Here is a 17,822-nt window from a genome sequence, read left to right as displayed (position 1 = left end):
GTATTGTCATTAAAAAGGCGCCACGATGCGATTCTTGCAGCAGATGAAAAGGAGGGACAATACATGCAGATGCTACTCACATTTTCTCTTCCTGCACTCCCAGTGGTTTAATTTATATCTGATGAGACTACAGTTTTAAGAAGGAGAATGGCACATTAGTCTCACTGGTAATACCGCTCAGGATGAAAGCGCTCTCATTATTCGCACTGAAAGATCCAGATTTGCTTAAACAAGAACTGTCACAACATGCTGAGGTCCAGGGATTCCTAAGGGAGCTAGTCTGACATATTTGAAGCTGATTTGCATTAATTTATGAATATTACATAGTCTGTTTGTCCAATGGTTCTAAAGATGTTTAGTCAATGCATACCTTGAGTTAATTCAATAGAAAAACTGTCAGATAATACGCCAAGGGACAGGCACAGCAATTCTAGCAACCCCTCCTCATTAAACACCGGGTGTAAAGAACTGCAGAAGGATTTCATCGCAGGGGTTAATGAGCTATAAATATTGAAAATACCGAGACACTCCAACTACATTAAAATGTTGCAACTATAAAGGTAAATACCAAATCCGCAAGGGTCCTTGAGATCAAAGCCCGGTGAAGAGTGTCACTGGGAGGAGAGAGAAAAGAAGGGGGAAAGAAGGAGAAGGGCAGAAATAAACTCCTGAGCCTGCTGGGAGACAGCTTTGGAAAACTTGAGATAACGACTCTAATACAGCTGCAGCACTGGCTCTAATTAGGATAAATCAGGGCTTCCCTAATTGCTTTTAATCCCCCTGGCTTCTCTGAAAACAGGAGTGACCAAGCACAAGGCATGCAGCCCTGTGCCGGAACGCGTGGCACGTGGAGGAGAGCACAGTGTCGGGGGTCCGCTGCCTCCTTACCCCCCTGGGGCTCTCAGAGGCAATTTCCCATACGGGATCAGATTTGCAGGCTGGCCAGATACAGAGGGATGGAGGGAGGCCAAGGACACCGTGATCTGCAAGAGCATCTGTCTCCGTCAGCACGTTGCCTTTGCAAAGCAAGATGCAGGTGACATTACGCGCTTCCTCAGTTGAATTAATTGCTTTCCTTTTCCAGATGTTGCTGTTACAATCATCCCAAACCCCTGCAGATAGGTGTCCTTCAGGTGGAGCTACTGAGTGTGCTATAAAGAGCAGATGGAGCATTTTTGCACTCCAGTTGCTTTGAAATGCAGCATGTGCATTTGAGCTGCTCCATGCCTTTATTCGCCCTATTTTCCTTTAAAGTTGGTTTTGTTGTTTTGGGGTTTTTTTCCCTTCAATTAGCTGCTGGGCTTCTTTTTAGAGGGTGGACATCTCTTGCCAAACTCTCTTTCAGAAGGAAGAATGGAATTCCCTCCGTTTCCATCTGTGGATCACAGAGGTATCCTGAGTCAACTGCAGACAGCCAAAGCTCTCTTGCCTAAGGTGTAAACAGAGAAAATACCAACTTTTGATCTGCTTCTACCTTTCCAGCAAAAGTGAAGTCAGTACAAGTATCAACATGGGAAAATGGAAAAAAAAACAACTTGCTGGTCTGTCTTGCATTCTCTGTGTGCATGCAAAGGACTTGCACAGAACTACAGGGGTAAAGATGGAAATGCTTTGGTTAAAGGTAGAGATTCATCCTTCCTGGGAGCTAGGAGCCACCACACCATTTAAGAATATTAAAAGACTTCAAAAATAGAGCTAAAATGGTATTATTTCTCTGGGTAATCTCTCTGCCCCAGGGTGAGATTCATCCCTGTTCATAAACACCCTGTGCTATTAAACTACCAAAATCTATCCTTTCCTGTTACCAGCCTATTATATATCAATTAAATGAAACTCCTATAATGTTTTCAGTGGAAGCAGTACCTTGGAGTTTATTAGTCTTGGGCAACCCTAGCAGCCAGATCTTTCTCGAAGCCTAATAATCAAGAAATTTCTTACGTAGTGAACTCAAAGTGCTCTGGTTTGGTTGGTTCTTTATTTATAGCTGAGCGTCAGATTTTGCAGGCTGGACCAACGGGTTCCCATGGCAGTGGTAGGAGGCTTGGGGAGCACAGCGGCTCTGTCCCTGTTGCTTGTGGACTCCGAGCCTGGATGAAACACAGGCACAGCCAGGAGGCACCTTGCATGCCATGTAATGCAAAATAATTAATAAGTTAATTTGCATATCAAATACAGTTTATGCACAGCAAGATATTTTGCCTTTAAAAAAAAAAAAAAAGGTAGTAAAATACCAATCCTGGAAAGCAAGAGCCTATGGTTTCCTCCCTGCTGCAGCAGGGAAGGTCTCCCCAAGGAGCCAACGTGCCTCTTGCAGCAGGAGGAAACAGGGTTTACCTGTGGGGATCTTTCCCCGGCTGCCTGGTTACGAGGAATAATCAGAATAAGGCCAAGTTTGGGGATCTGAGAGCTAATACTTGGTTTTGACCTTGGTTCCTGGGTTACCTTGAACTCTGCAGTAGTTGGGAGGTGGAAAGAGGAGGGTATCCATCAGGCACAGGAGATCTGTGCCACGGCTTGTGACACCCCTTTGCGCAGCTTCCCAGCCAGAGTGATTCAGTAGGTGTTTCACAGTTTAAGGTATATGTCATTTGTACGAGTTTCAATGTAGATTTTTTTTTAATAAAACCTGTTTCTAGCATCTCTGGGTTGAAATCCAAGCCAGTAAGGAAAGAAAAGGCAAGAGCCATATTTTTTTAATTTTTTTTTTTTTTTAGAGAATAATATAAAATGTATATATTGCTGAAACAGGTGTCTTTGTAGCCCCTTCCTGCCCTGTCCACCCAAAACTATAAAATGCATTGGCTTGCGTGTAACAACCTGGATTTGCACACTCAAACATGCATAAATGTTGGTGCTAGATTAAAGACTGTACTTCAGAGAAAACTTTGGAAGGAGAAAAAAAAAAAAAAAGATATATTCAAGACTCATATTTCATTTTTATATTCTTGAACTTCCTATAATTCCATTGCTTTCCCTTTTCTGTCCTGTCCCCAGACACCGGCAAACCAGCAGAAACATCTCCGCGATCTGCAAGAGAGGACAAAGCAAGGGCAATGCATCAAGCTAAAAAGAGGGAAAGGCTTCAGGTGGCCACGAGGGTTCTAAACTGATGTTAACACCTTACAAAATAAAGTCTACCCGAGGCACAAGATAAATGGAAGGATTTAGCTATGGCTTTCGGTTCCATCTGGAGAACTGCCAAAAGCGCGGAACAGCCTGCTGTGGGTCTCGGTGCGATGCGGTAGCCGGTGTTACAGCGTTTGCCTCTGAGGTTCGTGCTGGAGGTGATACGAACAGTTCATGCGATGTTGTTGGTGCTCCCCTGGCAGCGTCTGCTCCTGGGACAGCGTTCCTTGCCCTTCAACTAATAGAAAAAAAAATACAGGATTGCCACGAGCAGTGACGTACTGCTGTCACTTCCCATCTCTCAGCAGACTTTGTTCCCATGTAGCTGCTCAATTCCCAAAGACCTGTTCCTGTTCCCTCACCTGAAACTCTGGAATTTTCATCTCAGCCTCCACCAAGTGACTCCACAATCATTCAGTTGGTTTTACTCATCCTCTAATTTCCGTGAAATGCCATTGCAGTTGTAGTGGGGTGGTGATCAGAGTTTGGCTTTTCTTGGCAGGTCAGGGAGTGCTGCAGGAGTCCTGCTTCTCTTTGGCTTCCCCCGTGAGGACGCATGGCTTTTGTGTTTGCCTTTTGTGTTTGTGTTTCCATCACAGCTTCTGAGCTGTGAACGGGTCTAAAGATTGCCAATTCTTTGAATTTAGACATAAGTTTGCAAGTGCTTCCAGATCCTGCCTACCTGGAAGCCAATGGGGGATGTGTTATGTGAGAACAGGTGAAACAGCCCAATACTGGACACCGACGAGCAAATGGAGAGAGAGGCAAAAACCAGTCTGAAAAATTCTACTTTGCAAACTCCCTCTCCGCCCCCCCCGCTTCTATCTCCTACAGATTTACCAAAGTACGACTCCTTACGCTGCTGCCCTGAGGGGTGCAAGAAGCTGTGGGGAGCTCGTATGTGCACTGACCCCCCCAAAAAAGCTGACAGCCCCTTCCTCAAAGAGCTGACAAGCCCATGGCACCAGGACACGTGAGCTAATCCAGACAAGGTGGGTATTGACTCCCAGAGCGCACGTCTCATCCAAAACCTTCCCCGCACGGTGATCTCCACCTGCCAAGAATCCAGAACCACGAAACAGGCTCCCCTGAAGTCACCAGTCTAGTTTAAACATTTTGAAAGAATGGCCATTTCTTTAAACATTATTACACATTTTTTGCACAGCAACAAACCCAGCAGTCAGCACGCGCTCGGTACATCAAAGCAGTCAGCAAGCACTGCTAGTTTGATGAGAAAACTAGGGAAAAAGGCAACAGTTGGTTCATGCAGCTTTCTCTAATGCACCTTCCCGTATCCTGCTGCTTCTGGCATGCCAACACCCGCGCTGTTACATCTTCTGTGGCATTTTACTCATGCCGTCCAGATTCAGATAGCAGCCGCTTGCAGGCTTCATGCTTCCTAGATGCATCCAGGGAAGGAGAAGAGTTTAGCTATTACCTTGCTAGCTCCCAGAATATGCTGTCAGTGTTTTGTTGCTATATTTACTCTGACTCCACCTGCGCGGACCAGTGGCCGGCAAAAGAAGGGAAAGGCACTGACAGGAGAGGGTGCTAACGATTTAGGGAACGGGAGCGAGCCAGGCAGATTATGCAGATAGTGGCCCCCGACCCGCTGCCCCTGCAGCAAACATCAAAGCCAGGGTCAGATCAGCGAGCGGCTCTCACAGAGGATGCTTTTCGGCAGGGAGAATAAGCAGATCGAGGCTGTGACAGCTCATCTGTATCTCTAAATCCATCCCTGTAATTATGACTATAAGCTTTCCAAGAGACCATTAGATTTGAAAAGTAAATTTGAATTTATAAATGGAGTCCTTCTAGATAGGGTCCGGCTCCATCCAAGGCATCATTTAATAGCTTTAAAGTTTGAAAGTTCAGCGGAGGGGTCAAAACTGCATCGAAATGCTTGACGGCCGTCCTCAGCCGTTGCAGCGTGTTTGATTCCGGTGAGATCAGCAGTTTTTGAGCTGAGTCACCGTTGTGCAGCCTCAATATCTGCCCTGGAGGCCACACACAAACAGCGGGAAAGGAGCTTTCCAACGCAGACAAATAAGGGCACGGAGTCTCTTTTCGGTTACTCAAGGCCCGTCCCCGTTACATTTCCCCGTCCCGTTCCACAAAAGCCCAGCTCCACGCTTGTGACAGCAGGCTCAGCACTCCAGACCAGCGAGGCATGTATGAAGATTACAGTGAGCGTGTTTGGAACTGAGCGGAGGAGCATCGTTTCGATAAGGGGATGTTCCAGGCAGACATGAAACGTGGGGATTTGAAGATGAGTTTCCTGCTTAATTTTTTAATCCCTTTCCAAATCTTTCAATGCGCTTGCTTATGCTCTGTGTTTTCATTTCCTCCCCTCCCTCCCTCCCCGCCCCCTTCCCCTGCTTTGTAGTTTATGCAGACTTTGAGCTTTTTTTTCCATTTCATACAACTTGTAGGAAATGATCGGGAGCTCTGCAGTTCCAGGTATGACCTTAAGAAAGTCCCTCAGTCTCTCTGGGGCAGATCTTCCTTTGGTGCAAGGTGCCTTACGCTCCACCGTGTCTGTGTTCTCATCTGGGAAATAATGATGGTATCACCTTTCCTCCTGCCTTTTGTCAAGGGAGAGAACGACCTGTCTCTTCCCAAAGTGCTTCAGACAACGACTGTGCTCAGACAGCCATAAACACAGCTATATAATAACCTCCAGACCCATCTCCCCAGTTCGTTTGCATACATGGTGCACACATCGCTTCATTCCCAATTTTTTTTTTTTTATTTATTTAGAAATAATAAAATAAGACATAATATATAAAAATCTGTACAATCCACAATTTGTGCAGTACATTAGGAAGACTTCGATACAAAAAGGCTGCAAACAGGAAAATAGTAATGGACAACTGTCAGATGCCTAGGTTGTTCACCTTACAATAGCTGCAGGCCAAAAGTCATTACAAAATCGGTATCTCGTTGGCTGTGGGATGGCAACTATGCAGCACCCTTCTACTTTACAACGGTTGTGAGCAGCCATAATTTAAAGACGTTACAGTACTTCTCAGTTTTACCTTGTAATCCATTATGAAAAAGAAGACCTAAGAGAACAAATAAAATATCTGGCCCCTTTGTCTTTTCCGAGAAGAGCGAGTGCTAAGCTAACAACGTAGAAGTTTCTCATGGCTGGGAGAGAATATCATGAAACACAGCTAGTAAGTAATGCTTTCTACCCTTGCTACTTAACGAAGGACAGCTCGCACGGAAGAGACAGAGGAAAGAAGCGGTCCATCCCCACCTGCCTCGGAAATGCTTTTTGTCACTGTACGCAGTATTATGTTTTAGACAATGTGTCTCATTCAAGTATTTTCAGGGAAGGGCAGAAATAACATATTCCTCCCCAGACCCTAAGCGAAATACAGTATAAACCCTCTGTGCGAGCCGGTTGAGCCAACTTTATCCTCGATAAAGAGGCCGAACCAACGGCTGTTGGAGTCTGTGGGTAGAGCTCGGTCAGTTTAAAGGGCCCCCAAGTAAAGCATCAGCTTGGCCCAGGATCATCGGGAACTGAAGAAATGCTGTCAGTCACTGTATAGTCCTTAAAAATAACAACATTTTTTAAAATGACTAACCCAATTTGCTGCTGCAGAAGTGTGCTACAATAGTCTGTCCTATGCCGGGCTTGCCACGGCTTGATGAGAAATACAGAAATGATGGACAAGGGGGAAGGGTACCATGGAGTGTACATTGCAGGTCTCTTTCTAGCAGCTTCCCGGAGCCAGAGGCTGAGTGCAATTCTGCAATGTAAGATTCAATCGGCAAAGACAAAGGGTTATTAAAAAAAAAAAAAAAAAAAGAAAAGAAAAAGAATGCGGCAGAGAGTGTAATGGATTACCTCAATGCACACCCTTGACAAGACTAGCACTCGGAAAGCTGGTAACTTTTAAAAATGCCAGTAACTAGAACATGTTTTCAAATTAAAAGTCCATGCTTAAAAATAAATAAAGAGAAGTTCATAGCATTAGGAATCCTATAAGGCTTGCAAGTATTTGCTAAAAATCATGCTAACCGGTAGCATCTAGGTAACTAGCTAGCTGAGACTGCCGAGCAGAATTTATACTTTTTGTGGCCTTTTCTTTTTCTTCTTCTCCTTGTCCTCCTTTACAGACTTCTATTTACATTTGGCTTTAAATATGAAAATACTTGATAAACTTTATAAAATGTACATTTTAAAAATATTTCTGAAAAACTGACTTGAAAAACAAAACAAAACAAAAAACCCCAAAACCCAAAACCTCTGCACCAGAAATGTTAAGGGGGAGGGGATTTTATTTTTTTTTTTTTTTTTAACCTCTGAATTTCTTTTGCTTTAAAGAAACAAGCTGAATCCTGCATTTCCCGTCCCCCATCTCTCATCCCTCCCTCAAATATCTCAAGTATCATTTAGCGGGAACACTGTGCACCTGGGGGATGCCGACCTGGAGAACAGGTCCCCTTTCTCCCAGTCAGCCTCCCTTTTCCATCCCTTCCCCGTTGTGTTTTCGTGCACCCTCTGTTTCACTGAATACTCTTTGGTTTAGTTATTTTCCTTTTACAAGAATATCACAATAGCAGCACTAGCAGCACTCAGTTGTCTTCACTACTGTTGACCCAGAAACTGCAATCAAGTCGCCTTTATATGTTCAGCCTTTCCTCTCTTTTACATCCCCCCACCCCAGTAACAGCCTTAGTACTTGCACTTAATCATCTGCCCTCTCTAGTAGCCAAATCTATGTTTACAATGTCGAATTTCCACAGTTTCGAACCCACCCAATGTAGATACCATCTTATCAGAAAACCATTTCATTGCAGGCATTTCTTTCAGGCAGGGCTGGAAGGGGCCAGAGGCCTTCACAGATATCCGTTTGCAGAAGACGTTAGACCTAGAACAAGCTGTTTTTTAATGGCATACAGTGATCCAATACTGCAAGAGTTGACTAGGATTATCGTGTCCCCCCCCACCCCCCACCCCTCTCCACCTGCTCCTGGGGAGCGGGCGTGAAGCGCCGGTTCGCCGTCTCCTTGATCTTAGAGGCACAGAGAATTTACAGCCTTCTGGGCGAAGGAGCCAAAATACCGCTAGAGCCAGAGCTCCCCTGAAGGTCACCAGATCTGCTCCGAGCTCGGTGCCACGTCTCGTCCGCTGACCTCTCGGTTGGCGTTTGCTGGGGAGAGGAGGCGGGAGACGGCCCTCGCTTTGCAGCCTCGTCCTCCCCGAATAATCCCTCTCTAAACGAGGTGGAAACCACGCTTTTTCTGACACCTTTGCCCTGCTGAAGAGAAGCATTTTTTTGTTTTTGTTTTTTTTTGGTTTTTTTTACAAAACGCTCCAATCCCTGTGCCCTTCTTTCTCTTTTCCTCCCCGTGACCCTCTCCCTTCCTCTTCAAAAAACCCTCTTCCTGGGGATTTCTCTATCGCTCGGCTCATCTGTCCCTAAACGCCGGCCTCTAGCATCGATCGGCAGCTTTGAGTGTCCCTGACAGAGTTGAACTGGTAACACAACGGCAGCCAAGGGGCCGGGGTCAGACGCCTGCAGCACACGGAGGATGGCTCAGTTTTCGGGAGGCTGAGGTTCTCGCGCCGGTTTGGAACGTGCGCGCTAACACTCGACCCTCTGCTGCTGTCCGGCTCGGCGAGCGACCAGCAAGGACAGAGGTTTGCTCGTTTGTTTTCCCCTGACTGCGTTTCTCCGTACAGGAAAAGAAGGGAATTTATTTCCCCAGAGAAGAGCAGGGGGAAAGGGGAGGAGTCCTAGCTCACTTTAGATCCGAGTCTTAAGCTTTTAGAATAAGGTGCAAAAGAAAGGTCTTAAAATGAGAAGGAAAAAAAAAAAAATCAAAACAACAAAAAAAAGTGTCTGAGGTTTGAAATATTTTTGTTTAAAGCAGCCTGTTCCTTTTTTTTTTCCTTTTTTTTTTTTTTTTTTAAATAAACTCCGCTGTGCAAAACTGTGCATTTTCTTTGGTATCCATTTAGGTAGTTTTAACTTAGTACTTTTTCTATGTATATATATATTTAATTTCATTTTTTCCTTTAGACAGAGAATTAAATTCTCCCCCCAAAAATCATAATTTTGCTGGAGGCTACTGATTGGCCTGATATTACATAATGCCCCTTATGTAATTGGAAAGAGAGAAATTGATTCTAGCTATCAAACTACTGGCCTCAAAAGGAGTTTAGACTTTCTGGCAACATTGGCCTCTCTGAAGTGATCACGAGCTTTTCAACTCAAAAAGTTCAACACTGAATTTGTTTTTTTTTTTTTTTAAATTACACAAGAGAAAATAAAAACTACACTGCAACAAAAATAACCATTTGTGTTCATGTAGTTAGCAGCAGCTTTTTAAAAAATAATTATAATAATAATAATAAGGCAGATTCTTGCCTTTGTTATGCCATTAAAAACATTCTTGTTCCCTAGAGAGAAGCATTCTGGAAAAAGTTGAAAAAAAATAATAATAACCCAACCAAAGCTTGCCTGCAAGTTCAAGTTTTGTAAAAAAATATATACATAATTTATTCTACAACATATGTGCCTTCTGTTCATACTTAGACGTGTTTAGTGCTTTGTGTTTAGAGTTCATTCTCTGTCATCCCTCCTCTGAGGACAGCCCTAAAACCAGCCTGGGTTTCTCAGGTCTGCTTGCCTTCACACCACTCTTCAACAGTACCGTTGTCTGAAAACTGTTCTGGGCCAACTTCTCAGGTCAACGTGCCTTTGACCGATAGATGTATTTCATTTTTCTTTTTTTTTTTCCTTTCAACCAAAAGAGAGAGGAAGAGTTTGTCAGTCATATTTCCGACTCCCGCCGTAGCGGCCGTGGCTCTAGAGGCACCCCTGCTTGGTTGTGGTGGTCCATGTCCGGGTGGGTGTCTGTGCTCATGCTCTCAGGCACCCCAGTGTCAATCTCATCCTCCTCTTTGCTGGTGAGGGCTACTTCGTTCTCGTAGCAAAAGGAGTTTGCGTTCGAGAGAATGTATTTCTTTTCTGCTAAGTCTCTGGCACTGCAGATGGGTGTGTTGGGCACTTCGTATGTTTTGTGGAACCTCGAGTAGTCCACTTTGTAGTAGTTTTTCTCTTCAAAGAGTACGGGCTCGTAGCGGTGGCCCCAGAGGATTTCGTTTGCCAGATATGAGCTACGGCACTGGGTAGTCATGGCGGTAGCTTCCACCATGCCCTCTAATATTACTACAATTTCAAAGTCAGCATTGTCCATGTCTTGTTTGCTCAAGTCATACAAAGGACTGTCTTCATCTATTTCATGTACTATCGTAATGGGGGAGACCAGAAATATTCGGTCTATTCCGCTGTCAAACCCTACGTTGATGTCTATTTGATCCAAGGGGATGTACTCCCCTTCCGACGTGATCCTGGATTTGAGGAGCTGCGCTCGCACGTGTGCCTCGACCAAGTGGCTTTTCCTCAGGTTTCCAACGCGCCACATCAGGCACAGTTTTCCATCTCTCATGGCCACGACGGCATTGTGGCTGAAGACTAGAGTTTCATTTCTCTTTTTTGGCTTGGCCATCTTTGCCATGACGGCACCAATGATGAAGGCATCAATGATGCAGCCTACTATAGACTGGAAAACCACCATGAAAACTGCGATGGGGCACTCGTCTGTGACACACCTGAAGCCATAGCCGATCGTGGTCTGGGTCTCAATGGAGAACAGAAAGGCTGCGGTGAAGCTGCTCACTTGAGAGACGCAAGGTTTGCTATTTTCTTGATTCTCCAGATCCCCATGCAACAGTGCAATCAACCAAAACACACAGCCAAAAAAAAGCCAGGAGAGGATGAAAGTCAGGCAGAAGATAACTAGCATCCACCTCCAGCGGATGTCCACGCAAGTGGTGAAGATGTCTGCCAGGTATCGCTGTCCCTTCTCGCCCACGTTAATAAACTGGACGTTGCAGTGGCCATCTTTTTTGACAAAGCGGCTCCTGCATTGCTGTCTGGTATGTACCTTACTCTTTCCATTCCCAAAGCCGTTGGCAACGGCCATGGTTGCCAGCTTCATGCCGTCCTCTTCCGAAGACACGATGCTGTAGCGGTTGGTTCGCACGCTGCCCATCACTACTGCTGTGGACTGAGGTGCTTCTGCTTTAGAAAACAGTCTAAGTTTCTGCAAAACCCTTTGGAGAAACAGTTTTGAAAGTTCTAGAGGAACACACACACACAGAAAAACTGGGGAGAGGCTGGAGTCCCCAAAAGCCCTTGGATCAACCAAGGACAGTCTTCTGGCATGCAGAGTTAGCTTAGCAAGTAACCGTCATAGAGAGGGCATGGTCTGCAAGAGAAAGAGAAATGTCGTATTAGATCTTGGAGGAAAAGGATAAGGGATCAAACCTGAAAGAATCAAGTCAAACGTCTCCTGTGGACCTGCAGGAAGTTTCCTTATTCTTAATGGCAGCATTTTCTGGAATGCGTAACGTGCGCAGTTGTATATTGACAGACGTGACATCATTACTACAAAGAAGGCATCGCTCTTCCCGAGGGAAGGCACTGAAGTGATCATGTCACACAAGTCTGTGAGCAATATTCGCCTTAAAGCTGGACATGCAAAGAATCTATGTACTATTTACAACTGTGCTTTCTGTTTATTTTGAAACAAACAATTAGCATTAACATCCATCTGTTCGAACATAAATACTGAAGCAGTTTTTAGTGACCTACAATGTGTCTGTCTCCTGGACTGTTTTACCTATGACAAACAAGGGAGCGTGCAAAAGGGAAGATGACGTGTACTGAGAAAAGCAATAAACTTGGAAAATGCAAATATCTGTGATTTCCATGAAATTACATTGCATATAACTTTTTTTTTTTTTTTTTAAACTAAGCTAGAAAAAAAGAGTTGTGTATGCTTTGCAAGTGGCAGGAATAAGAGCTGCCTTAGTTCCTCTTTAACTCCATAAACTCATTGGGATCTGTGTATTTTTTATGCTCCCATTAGGCTTAAGTCGTATGAAGCAAACTAAACCTTGTAATGACCCTCATCAGCTCCTGCTAATGCAACTAGCAAAAGGCTACAACAGAGTAGGACTGGCTGAGTGTCTTTGTAACACCTTTGGTGGCAAGTACCAGCACCTTCCCCTCGGGAGCCCGAGGCAGCCAGTTCCATCTCCAACGGGGAACGGCTCGGGGCATCCCGTGGGTCTTAAATGTCAGCAATTAAGACTCAGCAGAGAGGCTACAAAACCTTCTTCCTGAGGGTAGAAGCCACCAAACTTGTTTCAGGGAGGTCTGGCTTAGACCCAGGTTTGGCTTTTAACAAGTGCGTCATCCATTAAGTCATGTACTGTATATCGGGAAATGTAATTGAAATACTGCAGAGGAGAAGAGATGCATTAATGCAACTGCTCCATCCACTCATGCACCCCACGGAGGAAATAAACCTAAAACCAAGTGATGAGGAATGTCTGCTTCCATTTGCCATAGGAGAGGAGACTTTGGTACCATTTACAGTAGCAGGGGATTAAATCGTGATGCTCTTTGTAAATCGATGTTATCAAAAGTCATCTGAGTGTCCAAAACCCAACAAAACTGCAACTGCCAAGGAACACAACCTCTGCCCATGAATCGGCTTCAGTGCTCTGCGGCTCTTCCTCTGATTCATATCTGACAACAGCTGTAGATAAGAGTTTCTCTCCTTTCCCCAAAACAACCCCTAAAGCCCTGCAGAGGTGTTCCAAAAAACTTGAGGGTTTTCAAACAGTTTCTCAGCCCTCCCACATCCTTCAACCACATTACAAGGGCTTTAGGTCAGCAAACACTTGTTAGGAAAAGAGCAGGTGACAAACAGAAAACATCGTGCTCGCAGTTACATGCGGGATGGTTTTCCCTCTAGAATCTCTTTAGGGTTTACTTTTACCTTCTCTTTTTTCCTCACTTCTGTTTGTTGTGCAAGAATGCGTCCCAACGCCTACTTGCTGAGATTAGTCATCTGTGACTTCAGCGGTGTACAAGACATTTTGGCAGCTTTTGATAGGTTCGGTAATGCCCGGTTTTGAGTACGGCTCTCAGCCATGTAGGCTCACAGTACAGCTGCCCTCTTTCTTATCTGACTATCTTGCCTACACTGTGTAAAGATTCACTTTTTGTCCCCTCACACCTTTTTGATCATGGGGTTTCTCATTCCCGTCAGGATCTCGTTCTCAAAAGTACAAAGGAATTCTTTTAATGCTCACTTAAATTATTTTTCTTGCCTGAAAAAGACTTTTATTAGAAACCTGAACACAGGGGGGAAGTGAAATTACTGTTAATACATTCCACGCAAAAAACTTCTTGAAAAACCATTGCATTGGTCTGCAAATCGATCACTTTTATAAACCACATCCTATAATCACAGTCATGTTCGATTTCCACATTCAAAGTCTTGTTTTGTTCCAAGCTGATGGAAACACACAGCCTAGGAAACAGTTTATTTTGAATTTATTTTTTTTTTTCCCCCTGCATTGTCTCTTGGATTTTAGAGGAAAACTTGTGGTGGAGGGAAAGATAAGCTGTAAAGTCTCAAGTGTCTGAATATGCAGCTCCCCCCACAAAAGTCTTGACCTGAGGGCATTTGTTTGAATTCCACAAATCACTGAAATCGTAATGCCAGCTTCCTGCGGCAAGCGGGCTGCATTTGGAAGTTTGGGACCCCAATTAGGTATCGTACATTGTCATACTCCTACTCCGAATGGCTGAGCACCTTCTACCTACTGTACCTCACACCACATTTCTCCTTCCCAGCTGCACACTGTCGGTGCTCTGCCCTTGGGAGCAGAACTGCCCCGATTTGGCTCTAACGATCCTTAAACTCGGGGGTATGCCTGGGAGCACCTTTACACGCTACCTGAAGTTTAAACAACAAAGCTCTGGCATGCTCCACCGCCGCATAGATATTTTCTTTCTTTTACAGCATAACTTGCCTCTCTTCCTTGCAAGCCCTCGGAGCGGGGAGGATACCGGGATGGGAGCACAACCAGCACCGTGTACAGGGACCAGCCGGTGCAACGCAGCATCCACTAGCTGCCTGATCACACACCTGATGGGCATTCCTCCTGACTTTCCCAACCAGTTTCAACAGAGGTCCCCCCACCCACCCCCCCAAATCCCAGAAACAATCAAACTAGCGTGAAAAGCGAACGGTACTTCTTATTTGGCTAATCCACCTGCTGCCCAAAGGCAAACCAAGTTTGCCACCCTCCCACCCCACTTCATTAGCAGTTGTTGGTGGCACCGAAAATGCCAAACTAGTGTGGGACCAGCCCTGCAATCCTCACCAGACAAAAGAAGCCAGCCCAGAAGCCACCAACCCACCCAAATCTTTATACAATTGGGCCCAACGCACTGCAGCCAGACACACACACACGCAAGCAGCTGTAAATTCAGTCATCACTAGGTGCGTTATTAATTCAGGCTACCTTTCCTGCTGGAATTGAATACAAGACTAGAGCAATGCAGTTTGTAATTATCAGCCCTGGCACCGACGCAGCATTACTAGGAAGGGATGAGATGGGATGGGAGAGTCCTGGGCTTGCTCTGCTGTGAGGGGATGCTTGCAGGAGCAGAGAAAAACGGGGCTGTGTTGCATATCTGCAGCATTTCTGAACCAACGTTATTGGAAATGCCGCGATGAGGAGCCCAAACCCTCACTCTCCCCTTAGCAAGCATCCCCCTCGAGACCTCCCCCCGGCCAAGCAAAGACACTCACGTCGCGTGTCTAAACTCCCCAACGAACAGCTCGGAGCGAATTTGTGCAGAAGGTTTAATACTGAGCAAAAACTCTGAAGCGCCAAAAGAGCGGGGGGGTGGTGGGGGGGGGTGGGAAGAGGAGAGGAGCACTAACGAGCCCTTGGAGCAGTTATTCCCAGGCTGACGCCACGCAGCCCTGCAGAATGAGCCGGGCACATGTTGCTAAGAGAGAACCAGCACTACCTTAGCCAAACGCCTTTGCCTGCTGCTCTCAGTAAACAGAACAAAGGAGTTACTCGCCCCAGAGAAGCCTGTTCCCACAGTCCCTGCTCCATCGCTGCCGGGTACGGCCACCCCTGTAACCTTTCTCCAGACCCCCGCGTTACTTATAAGTCATTCCCCAGGGCTTCTCTGCTGGTTTGAGTAGGAGTCAAGTTACACAAAGTGGGGAGCTGTCTTCAGGAGAAGGATCTGTCCTTCACCATCAGGCAGTGGGGGGGGGGATAAGGAAAAAAGGGAAAAAAAAAAAAAAAGAGCAGATGATGTAGGGAAATGGGTGCAAAGAAATAGGAGAAAGGAAAGGACAAGTGGTTTTATGCATCTGCTGTCCTGCAAAGGAGAGGGGTACAGGATATTTCTAGCTGATGACAAAATAACTACAAGTGAAATAGTCATCACCAGGGGGTGTACTTGATGCACCGGCTGGGAGGATGGAAAAGCAAACAAGTGTAAAGGTAAGGCTGAACCAGAAAAAAGTGCCGGCTGCCTGCGGGGTGGAAAGGTGGCAGCAGGCTGGGAGAGGACCGAGATGGGGGTCCTGGCTCAGCCCGGGCCACTGGCGTGGTCCCGGCCCAGGCACCTGCGGGTCCCCGCCTGCCCCAACCCCAGGAAGATGACAAAGCAGCCACTGAAACCCCGCAAATAAATCTGCCATCTCTTATCAGTATTTTTTCCTTTAACTGTCATGAACGAAGTTGAAACAATACAGCCTCTTCGCAGGCTCTCCAGCTGCAAGGGCTTTTTTTTTTTTTTTTTTTTTTTCCCTCCTTTCTTCCTAGTTTTTTTGGCCAGGCTGATTAAAAATAAAGACGCTCCCCCGTTTTGCATACTGCCAATGAATGAAGTTACAGGTTCGTTTCACACCCCTCTCAAACATTTTGGACACTCCTTTCACAAACACGCTTCTGATCTCTAAGACTTGATACTTTTGACCTCTCCCTTGTAGAGGAAACGCCAGGCGAGAAGAATGGAAAGGGATGGAGCGGTGCTACTTCTGCGACACGGAGTTGTCATGCAAACTTCCAGCCCTTCCCCAGAATAAAATATCGCGGGGCGGAGGGGAGGGAAGGGGGGGGGGGGGGAGCAGCTGGTGCATGGAAAGTTATGAACATAAACAGATGCTGCAAGCAGATGCTCGAGTGTTCCCAGCATACCTATCTAATTATTTTAGGCACTGAGAATAGCTCGTGGACGGTGCATGAGAATGCAGGAGTTCCCCCTCCAACCGGCTATGCCCAAGCGTTTGCAAGACATCGACCGACAAGGAAAGCTTTCTCTCGGCACCCAGGCGGCTACCCTACCCCTGAAAACCAGGCTGGCTATTCGGGAGGCGACCGGGTGGGCTTCTTAAATAAATCTAAAAAGAAGGTGCTCCTTACCTGCCTTAAAGGAGGTGCTTAGAGAGTTAAAATGCTGTAAGATCCAGCGGCTGGAGAGGAGAGGAGGCTGGGGGAGGTGGGGGGGGGAGACGACAAACACGGGATGGATAAGGAATGAAAAGGGGGGGGAGAAAAAAAAAAAATAAACCCCACGCAGCAAGGCAATCCCCGGGGGTTGCCCGCCGGCCTCCGCCGCCCCGCTCGCAACTGAGCCACTCAATGAGCCGCGGCCCCTTTTTTTGCTGGGGCGGCCATGGGATGTTTAATAGCGGCCCCGGTGGCCCCGCCCACCCAGCCTGGTCCCCACCAATAGGAACCCGGCGGAGGGGCGGGACCGAGCCCAACCCGCGCCCGGGGGGTCGGGGGAGAAGCTCTGAGGAGAGATGGCGGGGCCCTGGGGGGGGGCTGAGGAGAAGGGGGGGATAGGGAGGGTGTTGGGGCTCGGGGGGGGGGTTCTACGGGGTGGAGGGTCCTTGGGGGTGCTGGGGAGGATGGGGGGGACCCCTCGGCTCTGGGGGGGGGTGGGGTGGTTGGGGGGGTGAGTGGTGGGGGGAGAAGGGCTGCCGGTGTTCCCCACGCCTCGGGCCGGTGCCCTCCGGTTGCGCCCTCCGGGTATCGATTCGACACCCGCCACGGCGAGAAAGGATTTTGCAAGGCTTTGCAGGGAACTCGGGAGAAAAGTCCCGGGTGGGTTCTCAGCGCCCCACGGGGCTAACGCGCGAGGACCCGCGGAGCAAAGAGAGACCCCCCGGGGGAGAGAGAAGGGGGGGTTGTTCTTTTTGTTGCTTTCTTGGTTTGGGTGAAGAGGAACGCTAAGGTGCGGGGCGTCTCGTCACGAAAACGCCTGAGCCTCACACGCACGAGAAGCGAGCCGAGCGTACCGCAGCGCGGCTACTGAACTTAACATCCCTGTCTTTCACCGAAATCGAACGTCCCTTCCAAAACGAGAGCTGTGATCCCTGAGCTGAGATCTTGTGGAGCGGGGCTGGAAGCAAGAGAAGCATTTGCCTGGCTGCAGTACGCAGGATCCCTTTCTTTGTTCCATAGATCACCTGTGGCAGCTCGATCAGCCGGCTGGCTGGCCGTGGCTGGAATACACAGAAATCAAAATGATTTTTAATAGCTTGTCCTCCCTACGGTGGACGTGGCCTAAGACAAAGAAAACAAGGATGAAATGTCTGGCTGGGAGCCTTGCAGGAACAAAAACAGCCTTGTAAGCACAGCCTGAAGTTTGCCAAACTCCAGCTCTGATGGACAGTGCAGGGGTGTTAGTTTCCGAGGCAGGTGTCCGCTGCTGCAACGCGCTCCTGCCGCCCTCGGAAAAGGCGAGTTCCCGAGTGCTAACAGCTGAAAT

The 17,822-nt window shown here is 47.0% G+C and overlaps 1 protein-coding gene across 1 annotated transcript; it reads right to left on the bottom strand.

Annotated features, from left to right (window-relative positions):
- Positions 1 to 5,466: 5,466 nt before the first annotated feature.
- Positions 5,467 to 16,692, bottom strand: KCNJ2 (potassium inwardly rectifying channel subfamily J member 2). Its single transcript, XM_049812734.1, has 2 exons — positions 16,469 to 16,692; positions 5,467 to 11,421 (listed from the first exon to the last, which is right to left on the bottom strand). Exon 2 carries the CDS (start codon positions 11,203 to 11,205, stop codon positions 9,922 to 9,924), a length of 1,284 nt encoding a protein of 427 aa, XP_049668691.1. The 5' UTR covers positions 11,206 to 11,421; positions 16,469 to 16,692; the 3' UTR covers positions 5,467 to 9,921.
- Between the last annotated feature and the right edge of the window lie 1,130 nt (positions 16,693 to 17,822).

Source organism: Accipiter gentilis, chromosome 10, assembly GCF_929443795.1.
Source record: "Accipiter gentilis chromosome 10, bAccGen1.1, whole genome shotgun sequence".
Lineage (NCBI taxonomy): Eukaryota > Metazoa > Chordata > Aves > Accipitriformes > Accipitridae > Astur > Astur gentilis.
The sequence above is the reverse complement of the archived record's forward strand: the minus strand, read 5'-3'. Positions and strand labels throughout refer to the sequence as shown.